The following is a 16,298-nucleotide window of genomic DNA, read 5'->3' as shown; positions in this document are numbered from 1 at the left end:
AGGTTCTTGGTTCTCCGTTGGTTCATATAGAATTCCTAAACACTTTGTACACTTAGGAATGACACCTGAATCTTATCCCGAAAATTAGGTAACCCAAGTCTGTTTTTAAATCTTTTTTTTTTTTTTGTACATTTTTACTACTCAGAACCTTCAAGCGCCTCTGGAAACAAGTATCGGAGAACCTAGACCGCTATCGGACGTTCCCACGCTTGGCAGGAGGTGAAGTAGCGTTCTACTGACGCATGTAAAAATGAAAACCCTAATATGTGACGCTCTGTGTCGCAGCGCTCTAAGCCCGTGTTATATGGAAGGTCTATGAAGGCCACCCCATCCTACGTCATCATATTAGAGGGTCCAGGCAGCTGAGGCATAGGGAGCTGTTTGGGGTCCTCACACTGTGAAGCTGCTGTAATGACCCTCGGTCTGTCTCTGACCAGGAGGAATCGATGGTCTCTGGTGGGTTTCTCTCCTTGACTGTCGGACAACCACCCCTCCTACTTTTGACTCCTTGACGCAGCTCCAGGCCGCACGGCGATCATTCAGGGTCTGTTCACACATGGTGAATTTTCCGCAGTGGAAACTGCAGATTTTGATGTGAATTTTGGTGCAGATTTGCTACGAATTTCACCCCTTTCAATGAAAGGATGAAATCCACACAAAAATCTGCACCAAAATCCACATGTTACATGCAGATGTGGGTGCGGAGGTAGACGAACACCCGCACCATATGTTCCATTGTGGAAAATATGCTATGCGTAAATTTAGCCACAAGGTGCCCGTAGGTGGCGCAGTTTGCTACCGCAAGATGGAGACTTCTCTCCGCCAGTTGCCATATGATGTAAGTCCTCGTCATTCTATGAAGTGATTATACCAGGAGGCGGCTAGCAATCAGCGGAGATCCACCCACCTTTTGCAGTGGAAGATCACTGTATTTATGGGCACCCATAGTTATTTCTAGAATCGACTATTAACTACCCAAAGTGCAGGTAATACAAATGTGATTGGTTGGGGTCTCACCAGTAAGACCACCACGAACAAGTACAGGGCTTTTTCTCCTCTTCCCCCTTCGCTGTGAGAGGAAAAGTTTGCATGGAGTGTGGGGAGATGGAGAGAAGATCGGTGTGTGGTGGGTCTTGGCAGTGAGACCCCCACCATAGAGACCTTCAGCACCTCTCCTGTGTAAAGTCAATTCTGGAAATACCCCTTTATGCCAGGGACACATGGCGACTTTTGGCAACAAAGGGGTTGTATGACCAAAAATCGCTGTGTGGCCTTGCGACCTCACATTCGCACTGCAGACCAGGAGTCCGCGGTCGCAGGGCTATACGGCAAGCCTTGGTCGCGCAACTGCTGTTGTGGCCGGAGTCACGGTGTAGCCCTAGCCTTAAAGGGAACCCGTCACCAAGTTTCTACCATGATGAACCTTTAACGGCGCTGCGAATGAGATTTCCTCATCGCTATTTGGTGTGTGCCCCGTGCCGCGGTTCCTCTACAATCTACTCCTGAAGTTTTCCAGCGCTGTGCTCTCATGAGCTAAAAGACTCCGATTTTGCAGAAAAGAGTCCGATTTTATTTTTTTTTTCCCCCTCAGCGCCGTGCTTGGCAGCCTTGCTCTTGCTTTCCCTTCATGGCTGTAATCCCGCGCAGGAGCGGTTGCTATTCTGTCCGCGCACCTCGGCTCCCTTTCATTAGCTGTAACTTCAGCGGCGTACTGCGCAGGCGCCGTGAGGATCGTTACTCCCACTGCGTCTTAAGTCGATGACTGTTGGAGTAACGATCCTCAAGGCGCCTGCGCAGTACGCCGCTGAAGTCGTGAAAAGTAATGGAGAGCTGATCTATGCGGGAAGGGTTTGCTACGGCGCCTGCGCGGGATTGCAGTGAAGAGAAAACAGTGTGCGTGGCAGTCATGAACAGGGGCGAGCCGGCGCGGCGCAGAGGGAAAAATCTGACTCTCTTCAACTTATTTTCAGACGGTGCGGGAAAACTTCAAATAGCAGATTATTTACTCCAAGACTAATTAGCGATAAGGAAATCTCATTAGCAGCGCCGTTAAAGGTTATCGTAGCTTGCTTTTTGTAAAAACTTGATCACAGGTCCCTTTTAAAGCTTTACAGTAGGAGGCTCTGCAAACAGCTCCCCAAATCTCAGCTTCCCGTGAGTGTGACCGGAGGGGAGATATCAGCAGCCGCATCTGAATTTCACGGTAAAAATTAAAGTTGGGTTTTATTTTCTACGCAGAATGTGGAGGAAAAAACTTCCATTTCGTGCACAAGTCTGCGGACGTGGAGAGCGCGGTGAATGGCGCGATCCGCTCGGCCTTCGAGTACAGCGGTCAGAAGTGCTCGGCCTGTTCGCGGCTCTACGCTCCTGACTCTCTGTGGCCCCAGATCAAAGCTCGGCTGTTGGAGGAACACGGCAAGATCAAAGTGGGAAATGTGAGTGCGGCTTCCACCTCTGGTGAGGACGTTCTCTCTCGGCGGGGGTCTGATGGGATTAGAGGCTGCACTGGGCGCCGCTAATACCTGCTGAACCGTCCGCCTCCTGTCAGGGAGGGAGAGGAAGCGTCGGGGATGCGGCAGGAATTTACTGTAAGCAGCCGTTAACCCGATACGTTAATTGAATGGAGGCGTCCGTTCCTTGTCAGGCGGGACGTGTAATGTTAGAAGCCGGAGGTTTGCGGGGATTTAGGCCATGTTCCCGCTCGGCTGTTTGATCCGTGACAAGCGGCGAGCGGCTTTGGGTAACTAATTAACGAGGTGTTGGATCCTGATAGTCTCTGATCTGGATTCTCTGCTTTAATTCCCAGCCTGCAGATGACTTCAGCACCTTCACGTCGGCCGTCATTGATGAAAAGGCAAGTAGCGGAGTCCTCTCTGCCGGGGTTTTCTTCAGATGCGAGTATATCGCATGGTATATAGATTCTGGGATGAAGTCTGCGTTGGGATCTGCGCCATTTTTACATTCTATTGGGAATTTAAAAATTTGTATCACGTTAAACAAAAATTGCCGCATCAGGAGGTTGAATGTCGTTTTTTTTAATTCCCCCCCCCCCCCCCCCCCCCCCATTGATCTGCATGCAAATTCACATAGAAGTCGATGGGCTTATTTACAGAAACCTGTGTGAGTTCAGTGCATCTGCGAGACGCACAGATCTAGTGTCCTGTATTAACCCATTATTTGCAAGGGGTTAATTTACATTGGGAGATGGAAAAGCTGCAGAGTGTCCAATTTTTATTTTTTTTTGTCTGCGATATCACAGAAGACTCAACCACTATTTGCTATTGGCGAGTTTAACCCCTTAATGACACGGCCTATTTTGGCATTTTTCCATTTCCATTTTTCAAAAGCCATAACTTTTTTATTTTTCCGTGGACGCGGCCGTATAAGGGCTTGTTTTTTGCGTGGCGATCTGTAGTTTTTATCGGTGCCACTTTTGGGTATATAGACAATATCGTAAAATTTTTTTTTTTTTTTTTTTTTTTTTTAATGATAACAGGGAGAGAAAACGCATCAATTCTGCCATAGATTTTTTTTCTTTTTCTTACAGCGTTAATCATGCAGCATAAATGACACACTAAATTTTTTCCTGCGGCTCGGTATGGTAACAACGATACCAAAATTGTTATATTTTTTTTTAGGTTTCTACACTTTTTTGCAATAAAACACCCTTTTTTTTGGAAATTTTTTTTTCCCTATAGCTGCATTCAAAGTCATGTAACTTTTTTATTTTTCTATGTAAGGAGCTCTTTAAGGGCTTATTTTTTGCGAGACGAGCTGTAGTTTTTATTGGTACCATTTTGGGAAATGTACGGCTTTTTTGATCACTTTTATTGCATTTTTTGTGAGGCAAAATGCTAAAAATTAGCATTTTGCCTCTGTTTTTTAGCGTTTTTTTTTACGCTTTTTGTCGTACAAAATAAAAAGCATGTTCAACTTTTTGTACACGTCGTTACGGACGCGTCAATATCCAATATGCAGGGTTTTAGTTTTTTTTCCCTTTTTTTATGCTAATATTAGAAAAAGCATAAAAAAGGGGTTTTTTTACTTTTTTTTTTTTTTTACACTTTTTTCTTTTCTTTTTTTTTATACTATTTGAGTCCCTCTGAGGGACTTACATCACTGTGCCTATGATCGCTGTCATAAGGCATGGCAGAGCTACAGAGCTACAGCGATTATAGGCACAGGCAATACAGGACGCCAGTGTCTGGCGTCCTGTTGCCATAGTGACAGGCCGGGCTCTCGCGATGACATCGCGAGAGCCGGCCGGAGACACACAGGGATCGCGATCCCTCTGTGAACTCTTTCCCTGCCGCGATCTACTTAGATCGCGGCAGGGAAGGGGTTAACAGCGGCGGGCGCATCTCCGATGTCCCCCCCGCTGTTGGAGCGGGACGCCGGCTCCCGCTGCGGGATAGCGCGGGATCTTATGTGATCCCGTGCTATCTCCAGGACGTACCGGTACGTCCTTTTGCGGGAAGTACCAGGCTCCCGGGACGTAACGGTACGTCCTGGAGCGGGAAGGGGTTAAAGTCGCATCGCAATTTTACGTACATGTGAGATTGAGTGAGGAACGCCCACTTGACACATTCCCAGCGCTGTGAATGTGTCAAGTGGGCAGCTCCCACCACTCACTGTCTATGGGTGACGTCAGACTGGGTTGACAGTGTGCAGTGAGGAACGCCCACTTGACAGATTCACAGCGCTGGGAGCCGGACCAGGCGAAGAAAAGCCTCTCTGGTAAAGGGAGGGGAACATGAGCAAAAGTAGTAATAGAGCTCATGGGGCTGCAGAGCATTGCAACCAGTCCTGCGGACTCCACGACATGGCGGTCCTCTTCAGTGTAGCGGTTGAAGGATATTTGTCGCTGTTTTCTCCCTGCAGGCATTCAGACGGATCCAAGGCTGGATAAAACACGCTGAGGAGTCTCCCAGCCTCACCATCCTGGCAGGGGGGCGGTGCGACAACAGCGTGGGTTATGTGGTGGAGCCCACGATCATCGAGAGCAAAGACCCCAAGGAGAGAATCATGGAGGAGGTAACGTGTTCACCAATCACAGAGCACCCTTATATACATATATACCCTCCGCCCCCAGAAGTTCCATCTCAGGCAGATATGTACATAATGAGATTTGTGGTGATTAGATGGTGATAGAGGGACTTATTTGTATAGAGCGAACTTATTCTGCAGCGCTTTCAGGAACTTTATTACCCCCCTATTCTCGCCCGTATTATATCTTGTATCCAAGCTAGAGGCGGTACAACAGGGTACTAGAGCCTCCATGCCCACCTGTATCACATCTTGTATCCAAGCTAGAGGTGGTACAACAGGGTACTAGAGCCTCCATGCCCGCCTGTATCACATCTTGTATCCAAGCTAGAGGTGGTACAACAGGGTACTAGAGCCTCCATGCCCACCTGTATCACATCTTGTATCCAAGCTAGAGGTGGTACAACAGGGTACTAGAGCCTCCATGCCCGCCTGTATCACATCTTGTATCCAAGCTAGAGGTGGTACAACAGGGTACTAGAGCCTCCATGCTCGTATCACATCTTGTATCCAAGCTAGAGGTCGTACAACAGGGTACTAGAGCCTTCATGCCCGCCGGTATCACATCTTGTATCCAAGCTACAGACGGTACAACAGGGTACTAGAGCCTCCATGCCCCCCATATCACATCTTGTATCCAAGCTAGAGGTGGTACAACGGGTACTAGAGCCTCCATGCCACCTGTATTACATCTTGTATCCAAGCTAGAGGTGGTATAACAGGGTACTAGAGCCTCCATGCCCTCCATATCACATCTTGTATCCAAGCTAGAGTTGGCACAACAGGGTACCTAGAGCCTCCATGCCCGCCCGTATCACATCTTGTATCCAAGCTAGAGGCGGTACAACAGGGTACTAGAGCCGCCATGCCTACCCGTATCACATCTTGTATCCAAGCTAGAGGTGGTACATCAGGGTACTAGAGCCTCCCTACAAGTAGTCGGTTCTCCACAATAAATGACCCTTTTGTTCTGATAGTATAATCCCTTCTAACAATATATGTGATTTGTGGTTTTTGGCCCTTTGGTATCCGGATATATTTCCTGGTCTCACTTCTGCCATTAGTTCACCATTGGATTCTACATGAATACATCCTCTGATTGGAGATGCCACAATGCTATGAAGATGGTGAAGTAATGGCAGAAGTGATACCAGGAAATATATCCAGATACCAAGGGCCATAAACCACAAGTCCGTATTGCTCCACCCTATACCGTAGCTCACTATCCCTCTAGAAGTCTCCGTCTTCCCCAGACTGAACACTCTCACCTCCACCATCTTCTCTCTCCTGCAGGAAATCTTTGGACCGGTGTTAAGTGTTTACGTCTATCCAGAGAATAAGTACAAAGAGGTTCTGCAGCTGATAGACTCCACTTCCCCATTTGGCCTTACGGGGGCGGTGTTTGCACAGGACAAGTAAGTCCTTCCTCTGTGGTTACTGGTTAGGAGTATATGGTAGTTGTATAAAGATATTGCGCCATTGTTAATGAGGCGCTGGCTGCAGGTCCCTTCCCCCACGGATTGAAGCGGGGCCGGTTTGTTGTTGTCTTCCAACTGTCCCATTCATCTGAGCTTACAGAAATCTACCGGCTTATCGCCCAAACGCCCCCTTCAGACGGACAGAACAGATTTCAGTTGCTGAAGCTTCGGTGACTGAAAATCTGTGACTTCCTCCTCGGGGCGCGTTCACACATGGCGGATCTGCAGCAAACTCAGCAGCAGATCCCCACCCTTCCAATTGTCCATCTATGACCGGCTACCTGCTTACTATGAATTGAGGGGGACGGGCTGGAATGATCGCCGGTCCGCTCCGTCTCCATTCACTGAGTGATGATGACCCCTGTGTAAACACATAGGAACAGTTATTGCTGGGATGCCTGTAGGGTATCTGCGGCTGGCAGGTTGTCCCGTGTAAAAGGGCCTGATATGCGCTGTATATTGGTCAAACTCACTTATTTTGGTGGGCTACGCATATTGTGTACGGCGGCCCCCAACGGCAGGTAAGGATCAGCCAGTTACCTTTCGTCCATCCTGAGCAGGTATATGTAGGCCAGTCGTCCAAGAACAGAAGTCTCTTCTACTTTCCTCTTATCTGCTGCCCTCAGCGCTATATATGACTTTATTGCTGCCGGCGCACGAGGCTGGTTAATATTAAACCTTCCGCTGAACAATAAACTGGCGGCTTCTTAGACGGACTCTGAGTGCTGGATTATTAGTGATCCTCTTATCTGACCTGCTGATACTAAATGAGGAGGTCCTTAGAAAGGACAACTATTGGCCAAAAAACCTCTCAAACAGGCCATTTTCTTTTTTTTTTAATTAGTGATGGCTGCCCCATATAAAAATGCAGCCCAACAGGGTACTAAATGAGGAATCGCTCGTTGGTCTCTAGTCGCTTCATCTCAGCTCAGTGTCAATAGGTAGTTGTCCATCTTTGAGCGACTGCCTGTTCACAGTGACTGGAGACGGGCGGCTGGAAGAGATCCGTGGCGCGCTCCACCTCCATTCACTGGATGACTATCCTCCGGTCTTGTGTTTAGGGACCCAATAGTCACCCCAAGCGAAGCCGTTCTAAGACAGTCCTAGGAGACCCAAGAGTCTATGGAGGACACATGATGGAAGAAAGGTCATCTGTGACCCTCTACATTGTCCTGGTGATGTACAGGGGGTCTCCAGGCTGTGGGACCCCCATGTAGAGTGAAAACTGTTTGTATGTCATTCCGCTGACATGAGGACGATCGCAACCCGCTCACATTGCCTGTAGTGGAGATTAGTCCTTGGATGAGTAAAGTTATGTTACTGCTGTCTGCTAGTTCCATATATCGCACACCTGCCTATAGAAAAAAAATCTGAATTGAATCCAAGATGGCGTCATTAAAAATGGCCGTCCTGTTGGTGACTCAGCCTAACGGGTTTACCCTTCTTTCTCAGCTTGTATGCAAAACTGGATCCCCGTCTGCCAGACAGTTTTTGCTCTATATGGGTGTTTCCATACAGGAGTGGAATTGATCATTCTGCCCTTTGGGTGAGGGCTCCTGCACGCTACCCTGTTTCCCCGAAAATAAGACAGTGTCTTATATTACTTTTTGCTCCCGAAGACGTGCTAGGTCTTATTTTCACGGGATGTCTTATTTTTCCATGAAGAAGAATTCACATTTACTGTTGAACAAAAAAAAACCTGCACATCTATTATATACTGTACAGTAGTTGTCATCACAAACCAGCAGAAGCAGACAAACTGGATCCTATCAAACTGGATGCCCTCACACACAGGGCTAAAAAAATAAATGCTGTAAAGTACCTGGCTCCCACACACTGTCTGGAGACAGAGCTAGGTCTTACTTTTGGGAGAGGCCTTATATATAGCACTTTAGCAAAACCTTTACTAGGTCTTATTTTCAGGGAATATCTTATTTTTGGGGAAACGCGGTAGCGAGAGCGATATTTGGATGTGATTGATGCCCCCCAATATCGCTCTCGAAATCCTTCTGAAGCCCTGGATGCAAGGTATTCCCGCAGGGAAACAGCCTCCCATCCCAGCAGAGCTGAAGGAATCACCTGCTGTGGCTGTCACAGCCGCAGCTGGAGATAGCGATCTTCTCTAGAGATGAGCGAGTATACTCGCTAAAGGCAATTGCTCGAGCGAGCATTGCCTTTAGCGAGTACCTGCCCGCTCGAGACAAAAGGTTCGGGTGCCGGCGGGGAAGAGGGAACTGCGAGGGAGAGCGGGGAGGAAAGGAGGGGAGATCTCGCTCTCCCTCTCTCCCCCCCACTCCCTCCTGCTGACTGCCGCTACTCACTGCTCCCCCGCGCCGGCACCCGAACCTTTCGTCTCGAGCGGGCAGGTACTCGCTAAAGGCAATGCTCGCTCGAGCAATTGCCTTTAGCGAGTATACTCGCTCATCTCTAATCTTCTCCCAGCGATTTCAATGGGGCCAGCGGCAGCAGCCCCAGCTCCATTTAAATCAATGGGACACGATCGCTGAAGGAATCCCCTGCTGCAGCTGTCACAGCTGCATCAGTGGATTCTGATGTTCTCCCATTGTTGTCAATGGGGCCGGCAGCAGCAGTGTCAGCCCCATTGAAATCAATGGGAGATTATCGCGATCGTCTGCCACTGCTGTGACAGTAGCAGGGGACTCCCCGTCTTGAGGATTTTCAGGGGGGGTTGAAATATAAGGCCTATGCTGAAAATAATCCCAAACCATAGAAAAAATAATAATAATACATCACCTTAGAAGCGATGTCATCTCCGGCGTGTCTTCTAGCAGGTCCTCGGAACTCTTCTTCAGCTTCTATTCTCGCTGGGGATCGAAAAATCCCTGCCTCCTGAAAGCACTGCCTCTGATTGGTCACAGGGCTCAGCCAATCGTGCAATTTCATCGCCAGTGTGAAGGCACCCTAAACCTTGTTTGTGCACTTGTTCTTGGGAATATTGGAACCAACGCCTCAAATCTGCTCACTTGACCACTTCATCACTGGGCTGTGCCATCGCTTTATGATAGATGGGGGTCTAACTTCTGGAATCCCCACTGATCCTAGGAATGAAAGAGATGCGATGAACAGTTCAACGCTGTAGCCCTTTTGTGGTCTTCCCCTGTACAACGGCGCCCCCAGGCTGTGCAGGGAACTGCAGCCAACTCCATGTAGTGGAGTGGAACTGCGCGGGGCTCCATGCAGTGCTGAATCTGTCGCCCTTCGTATTTCGGATCAGTGGGTATTCCAGAGTTCAGACCCCCTCTCTTTAACTAATGGCATGTCCTAGCAATAAGCCATCACTGTAGGGGAGGGCATTAACCCTTTAAGTGAGCTGTGGAGAATTTGCTCTAATGTCTATGGTTCTATGGTCAGCTTTAGACTTGGGCTACTCAGATTTGTTACCCAAACTTTTCCATCAGAATGTCAAATACAGCGAAAATTAATTATAAGAAGGAAAATACCTACAAATTTTAAAATCTACTTTCAGTTGTAAGATCTCCGCTTGCTGTCAGTGAGTGGGGACATTAAATGTTTATGCACATGTTAGAAACCCCTTCAGACCTTGTAGTTCTCATAGCTGAGGGTTTATTACAATGCTATCCAGTCTGGATACACTTCGCCTCCAGACTGATACATTGTAGCACATCACCAGAACGGGACAGACCTCTGCAGTTTTTGTTGCTTCTCCAGTTGTGTTTTAGGTACGAGTTTATCGGAATCCACTGGCCGAACGGATCAGTCTTATATGACCTGTCACTATAATGGGGTCTGTTCGGTTTCTGTCCGGTATATTATAGAATAGCGCAGAATGCCGTTATTTCACCCAGTATGTTAATCAGCGCTGGAGCCTCCGATGCCGATGTGACCGCAGCTCTGATCTGTATTCATGTTTCATTGTCCCAAATGTACTTAGGAGCGTTGTGCAGGAGGCGACTGCCATGCTGAGAAATGCTGCAGGAAACTTCTATATCAACGATAAGTCTACGGGCGCAGTGGTGGCTCAGCAGCCCTTCGGGGGATCCCGTGCATCAGGTGAGGTTATAGAGTTCTGGTCTCATTGTGTGTAATGTGCTGATCAGCTACAAGACACTGACAACAAGGAGAATAGTGAGTGCAGCTCTGGAGTATGTAGGATGTAACTCAGGATCAGTACAGGATAAGTAATGTATGTACACAGTGACTCCACCAGCAGAATAGTGAGTGCAGCTTTGGAGTATAATACGGGATGTAACTGAGGATCAGTACAGGATAAGTAATGTATGTACACAGTGACTCCACCAGCAGAATAGTGAGCGCAGCTCTGGAGTATAATACAGGATGTAACTCAGGATCAGTACAGGATAAGTAATGTATGTACTCAGTGACTCCACCAGCAGAATAGTGAGCGCAGCTCTGGAGTATAATACAGGATGTAACTCAGGATCGGTACAGGATAAGTAATGTATGTACACAGTGGCAGCAGAATAGTGAGTGCAGCTCTGGAGTATAATGCAGGATGTAACTCAGGGTCAGTACAAGATAAGTAATGTGTGTACACAGTGACCCCATCAGCAGAATAGTGAACACAGCTCTGGAGTATAATACAGGATGGAAGTCAGGATCAGTACAGGATAAGTAATGTATGTACACAGTGACTCCACCGGCAGAATAGTGAGCGCAGCTCTGGGGTATAATACAGGATGTAACTCAGGATCAGTACAGGATAAGTAATATATGTACACAGTGACTTCTCCAGCAGAATAGTGAGTGCAGCTCTGGGGTATAATACAGGATGTAACAAAGGATCAGTACAGGATAAGTAATGTATGTACACAGTGACTCCACCAGCAGAATAGTGAGTGCTGCTCTGGGGTATAATACAGGATGTAACTCAGGATCAGTACAGGATAAGTAATGTATGTACACAGTGACTCCACCAGCAGAATAGTGAGTGCTGCTCTGGGGTATAATACAGGATGTAACTCAGGATCAGTACAGGATAAGTAATGTATGTACACAGTGACTCCACCAGCAGAATAGTGAGTGCTGCTCTGGGGTATAATACAGGATGTAACAAAGGATCAGTACAGGATAAGTAATGTATGTACACAGTGACTCCACCAGCAGAATAGTGAGTGCAGCTCTGCAGTATAATACAGGATGTAACTCAGGATCAGTACAGGATAAGTAATGTATGTACACAGTGACTCCACCAGCAGAATAGTGAGTGCTGCTCTGGGGTATAATACAGGATGTAACTCAGGATCAGTACAGGATAAGTAATGTATGTACACAGTGACTCCACCAGCAGAATAGTGAGTGCTGCTCTGGGGTATAATACAGGATGTAACAAAGGATCAGTAATGTATTTTCAATGAGACTCACATTTTTACATACAGTAGATTATATTCACCTGTAACATTTATATATCATCTATAGTATTACCAGTTTCTCTAGATTTCTCTTTTGGCCATAGATTGCATAATAATTTAACTCTCTTAACAGGCACAAATGACAAGCCCGGGGGTCCACATTACGTTCTGCGCTGGACGTCACCGCAGGTCATTAAAGAAACCCATGTTCCGTTAAATGAGTGGAAGTACCAGTATATGGAATGAGGCTGATGTGTCCTATTAACAGCCACAGATTTCCCTCTCCTATATGTCCATCCTGGGGACTGCTGAACTGTATTTTAAATCGCCACTTTGGTTTTTTTTTAGAAATTTTAACAAATAATTTTATACTAAAATTCTAGTTTTTCTGAATCTCCTGCTGAAGCTTTGGCATTTGGACACCTTGAAATCAGAGACGAGTTTTACTGGAAAGTCCTATTGAGACAGTCTAATTAAGTGTGTGCTCTGCTCCGGGGAATGAACAATGACTGACGGATTTAGTATATCCGGACAGGTTATCTATGGGATATAGCGCTATAATGCGGTGGGTATTTATTTCACCGGGGATGAAAGGCATCGAGTCCCTACTGTTACATTCACAGGGATTCGCTTTGTTACATGAATGGATCTAATGTTACTTTCCCCCCAAATCTGATTGTAGTGATCAGTCGTTGGCTGCGAGTGAAGAGCATTATCAGGATTTGTATGGCTTAGGGTGGTTTCCATATTGGAGGGAAGTCTTGTTTATGTTGCACTTATGTCAGTGGGATCTGGGGATGCACCTGCCGACAGCCGTCCTGCGCTCCCTTGCACTGCGCTCCCTGCATGCCGCTCTAGTTGGCTCTCCTATGTGTTACATTTTATGTTATAATGTGAATGTTATTTAAAATGATGACAAATATTTATTTTATAACAAACTCAAAACACCGATCTGGTTACAGCAGAGATCTGACAGTCTGGCATCTGATGGTCCAGAACGTCTGATAAATGATCCCATGCTGGATTAAAGGAGTTGTACCACTATTTACTTTTATGACCTATAGGACAGCTGACAAGCCTGATTGGTTGGGATCTCACCGCTGACTGAGACCACCACCAATCCCGAGAACGGGGGTCCTGTGTCCCCCTCTCCTCCTCACTGTTGGCTCACTGCACCCCCTGCAGTGAAGAGATGAAATGGAGTTGGGGTTGGAATTGCTGGAGCAGCCCCATTGGAGTGAATGGAAAGATACCAACTGCTGCTCCATTCAATCACTTCAGGTCGATGTAGCAAGCCTGCAGTGAGAAGAGAGGGATATGGGACCCCTTTTCTTTAGATCAGAGGGGGTCTTAATGGTGAGCCCCCCACCAATCAGACATTCATCACCTATCCTATGGCTCGGTGATATCAACATGGATACAACGTATACAACTTTTGAGAGTCATTGTCAATGGTGATGGTGGCACTGAGTGGCCTCAGCATGTTCTTTACTTGTCTTTGGTTTAACCCTTTCTTTGTACTCCCTGAAGACGAGGACCATATCAGTGAGACCCCCGGTCATGGATGCAATTTAAAAAAAAAAACTCATGTAGATGATGTGAAACATTTCTGTGTGTGAATTGACCTGCAGTGCAGATTCTGCCATTGGCTGGGTCTCGGGTTTAGTGCCGATTTTCCCCATTGAGTTCAATGACTCCTGCTGATCCGCTATTGGACGTATCCTGAGGATAGGTCATCAGTAGTTATAGCAACCCTCCAAGCCGGTTCCAACCTAGATGGCTATACCACTTCTCCAACTACTTTATGCACACAGTGCATTGGTAGGGCTTCGGTAGTCTAAGGCCCTACATATTGCTGTGATTGGCCAGTGCATGTGAGCAGCGCTGGCCAATCAAATTGGAGCAACCTGTAGTTTCTTAGACTACCAATCCACAGTGTGCATCAGGTAGTCAGAGAAGCGCTGTGGCCACTGTGGTTTGTCTGGGTTCAGAGGGTCGCTTTAAGAAGTGGCCAACCCCTTTAACTGTCTAAATGGTTGCCTGACAATGAATTCTTAACGTTTTTTGTATTCGTGTATCGGAGGAGCGGTCCCGCAGCTCGCTGCAACCGAGGGTGCATTCACACAGGCGAGACACTTGGGCCATTATTGCCCTAATAAACCTGCAATTTTGGTTTGTAAGAGTGATGTGTTTTGCGAGAAAAACGCGTCGCTGAACATGGAGTTTTCACGTATGTCAACATCCCGTGTTCCAATAGTAAAAAATAGAAAATCTCATTGCGCTCCCAGGACCCCTGCATTTAAATACAAGTGCAATGTGTCCGTGTCTTTTCCATCCCATGGGGAATAATGGGGGATTCTTCAACAGAATTGCGAAAAATCACTTATGTAAATTAACCCATTAAAATCAATGGCTTCTTATCCTGCACAAGTTCTGTCCATCCCTCAATCGGACGGAACTCTATGAGAAGACTGGCTGTGTGAATGCACCCTGAAACTGATGATAATAATAATAATAATAATCTTTATTTGTATAGCGCCAACATATTCCGCAGCGCTTACATAGACGGGGGATACAGAAGGACGAAAGTACAAACATTACAGAACCAGGGTTACATAGTAATCAGCTGATGGAAACAATAGGGGTGAGGGTCCTGCTCCAACGAGCTTACATACTACAAGTAATGGGGTGATACAGAAGGTAAAACTGATAATTTATATGCGCAAACAAGAATGTTTCTGCATGATGTAGTGTAACTAAGGAGTGATAGGTGCCCGATGGAAGGACCCTTAGAGGCTGCAGCGTCCAACCAGCTCTATGAATTTACTGGAACCCCAAAATCAATTCCATCTGCCTTAGAATGAAGGAAGATTGTGGAAGAAAAGGTCAAACACTGGAATGTGAGGCTCATGACACTTGCTAACTGCTTTGTGACCAGTAGATGGCAGTGTTTACAGCCCATTGTCTGCTTCATGGTACTCATAGGGTTGCTACCTTCCACTAGGTGGCGCTGTGGAGGATTATTTCTCTCTCTTTGCTTCTGTTACAGATCATTGTTACAATGAATACAGGTGTAAACAAACATTGAATGTTAATAATAAAGATAAACCTGCCTTTTACACATTGTCTGCCTCATACAGGCTCCAGTGTCCGTATGTGTGAGCCGCGCACCTGGGAAAGTTGGTTTATTAGGTAGGGCTCCCACGGACGTAAGAGCATTCCGGCAGCACTCATATGCCGCGTGACTAAAATGCGCGTTCGCTGCTCCCGTGTGTATTTGTGTACACAAAAAAATATGCACAAAATCACATTTCATGCATACTTGCGCAGTAAATACACGTTTTCTGCATAGGCCGTGTGCATTTACGCAAGCCCAGTGATTTCACAATGTTGCGATGTGTGATCTCGTAAAAAAGTACGCTCCTGTAAATGAGGCCATTGAAATCAATGGGTACTATTCCCTGCGTATTATGTGTGCCAATACGCTTGTGTGAATGAGCCCCAAGTCTTACATTAGCGAGGTGTGATTACTGGCAAGCAAGTCTAGCTAAACTGCTGTAATGCAGGGGAGGAGGTTGCTGTAGAGACCTTAGTATAAGGCACTACACTTCCCAAAATGCAAATCACCTCAGACGCTAAACAATTATGGAATTCTGGGGGATTTCAGCTCTGAAGCCTGCTAAATCGTGCCTGCAGCTCGAGACTCAGAGGTTATACTAAATATTTTCTGGGAGACTAATCTTTCTCCCAGGATTTCTGAGGAATATTTATAGCCGAAGACGAAGCAAAATGCAGTAATTCACATTAACCAATACACTGGCAAACGTGCTCCAGTATCCTGGGGGAAAAACATTGCGGCATGCCCTCGGAATGCATGGTCCATTTTTTTTTTATGGGACAGTAAAACACATCTATTTATACCCAGGACTGTAACAAGGGGGCGCTCTAATAACTATGTATAGATATATCAGGGGTCAATACAGAGATCTCTCCCATCATCTATTATCCCCAGGACAGTAACAAGGGGGCGCTCTAATAACTATGTATAGATATATCAGGGGTCAGTACAGAGATCTCTACCAGCATCTATTTATACCCTGGACTGTAACAAGGGGGCACTCTAATAACTATGTATAGATATATTCAGGGGTCAGTACAGAGATCTTTCCCATCATCTATTATCCCCAGGCCTGTAACAAGGGGGCGCTCTAATAACTATGTATAATATATCAGGGGTCAGTACAGAGATCTTTCCCATCATCTATTATCCCCAGGCCTGTAACAAGGGGGCGCTCTAATAATTATGTATAGATATATCAGGGGGCAGTACAGAGATCTCTCCCATCATCTATTATACCCAGGACTGTAACCAGGGGGCGCTCTAATAACTATGTATGGATATATCAGGGGTCAGTACAGAGAT

General features: G+C 46.6%; 1 protein-coding gene across 1 annotated transcript in view; it reads left to right on the top strand.

Annotated features, from left to right (window-relative positions):
- The window catches only part of ALDH4A1 (aldehyde dehydrogenase 4 family member A1), a 50,004-nt gene extending 35,010 nt beyond the window's left edge, over positions 1–14,994 (top strand). The window contains exons 9-15 of the mRNA XM_066606351.1: positions 146–219; positions 2,239–2,435; positions 2,807–2,854; positions 4,882–5,034; positions 6,340–6,461; positions 10,438–10,556; positions 12,009–14,994. Coding sequence (XP_066462448.1) covers positions 146–219; positions 2,239–2,435; positions 2,807–2,854; positions 4,882–5,034; positions 6,340–6,461; positions 10,438–10,556; positions 12,009–12,121 — 826 coding nt within the window. The 3' untranslated portion in view covers positions 12,122–14,994. The remainder of the gene's footprint in view (positions 1–145; positions 220–2,238; positions 2,436–2,806; positions 2,855–4,881; positions 5,035–6,339; positions 6,462–10,437; positions 10,557–12,008) is intronic.
- The last annotated feature ends 1,304 nt before the right edge of the window (positions 14,995–16,298 follow it).

The sequence above is a fragment of the Eleutherodactylus coqui genome, chromosome 6 (genome assembly GCF_035609145.1).
Source record: "Eleutherodactylus coqui strain aEleCoq1 chromosome 6, aEleCoq1.hap1, whole genome shotgun sequence".
Taxonomy (NCBI): domain Eukaryota; kingdom Metazoa; phylum Chordata; class Amphibia; order Anura; family Eleutherodactylidae; genus Eleutherodactylus; species Eleutherodactylus coqui.
The sequence above is the reverse complement of the archived record's forward strand: the minus strand, read 5'-3'. Positions and strand labels throughout refer to the sequence as shown.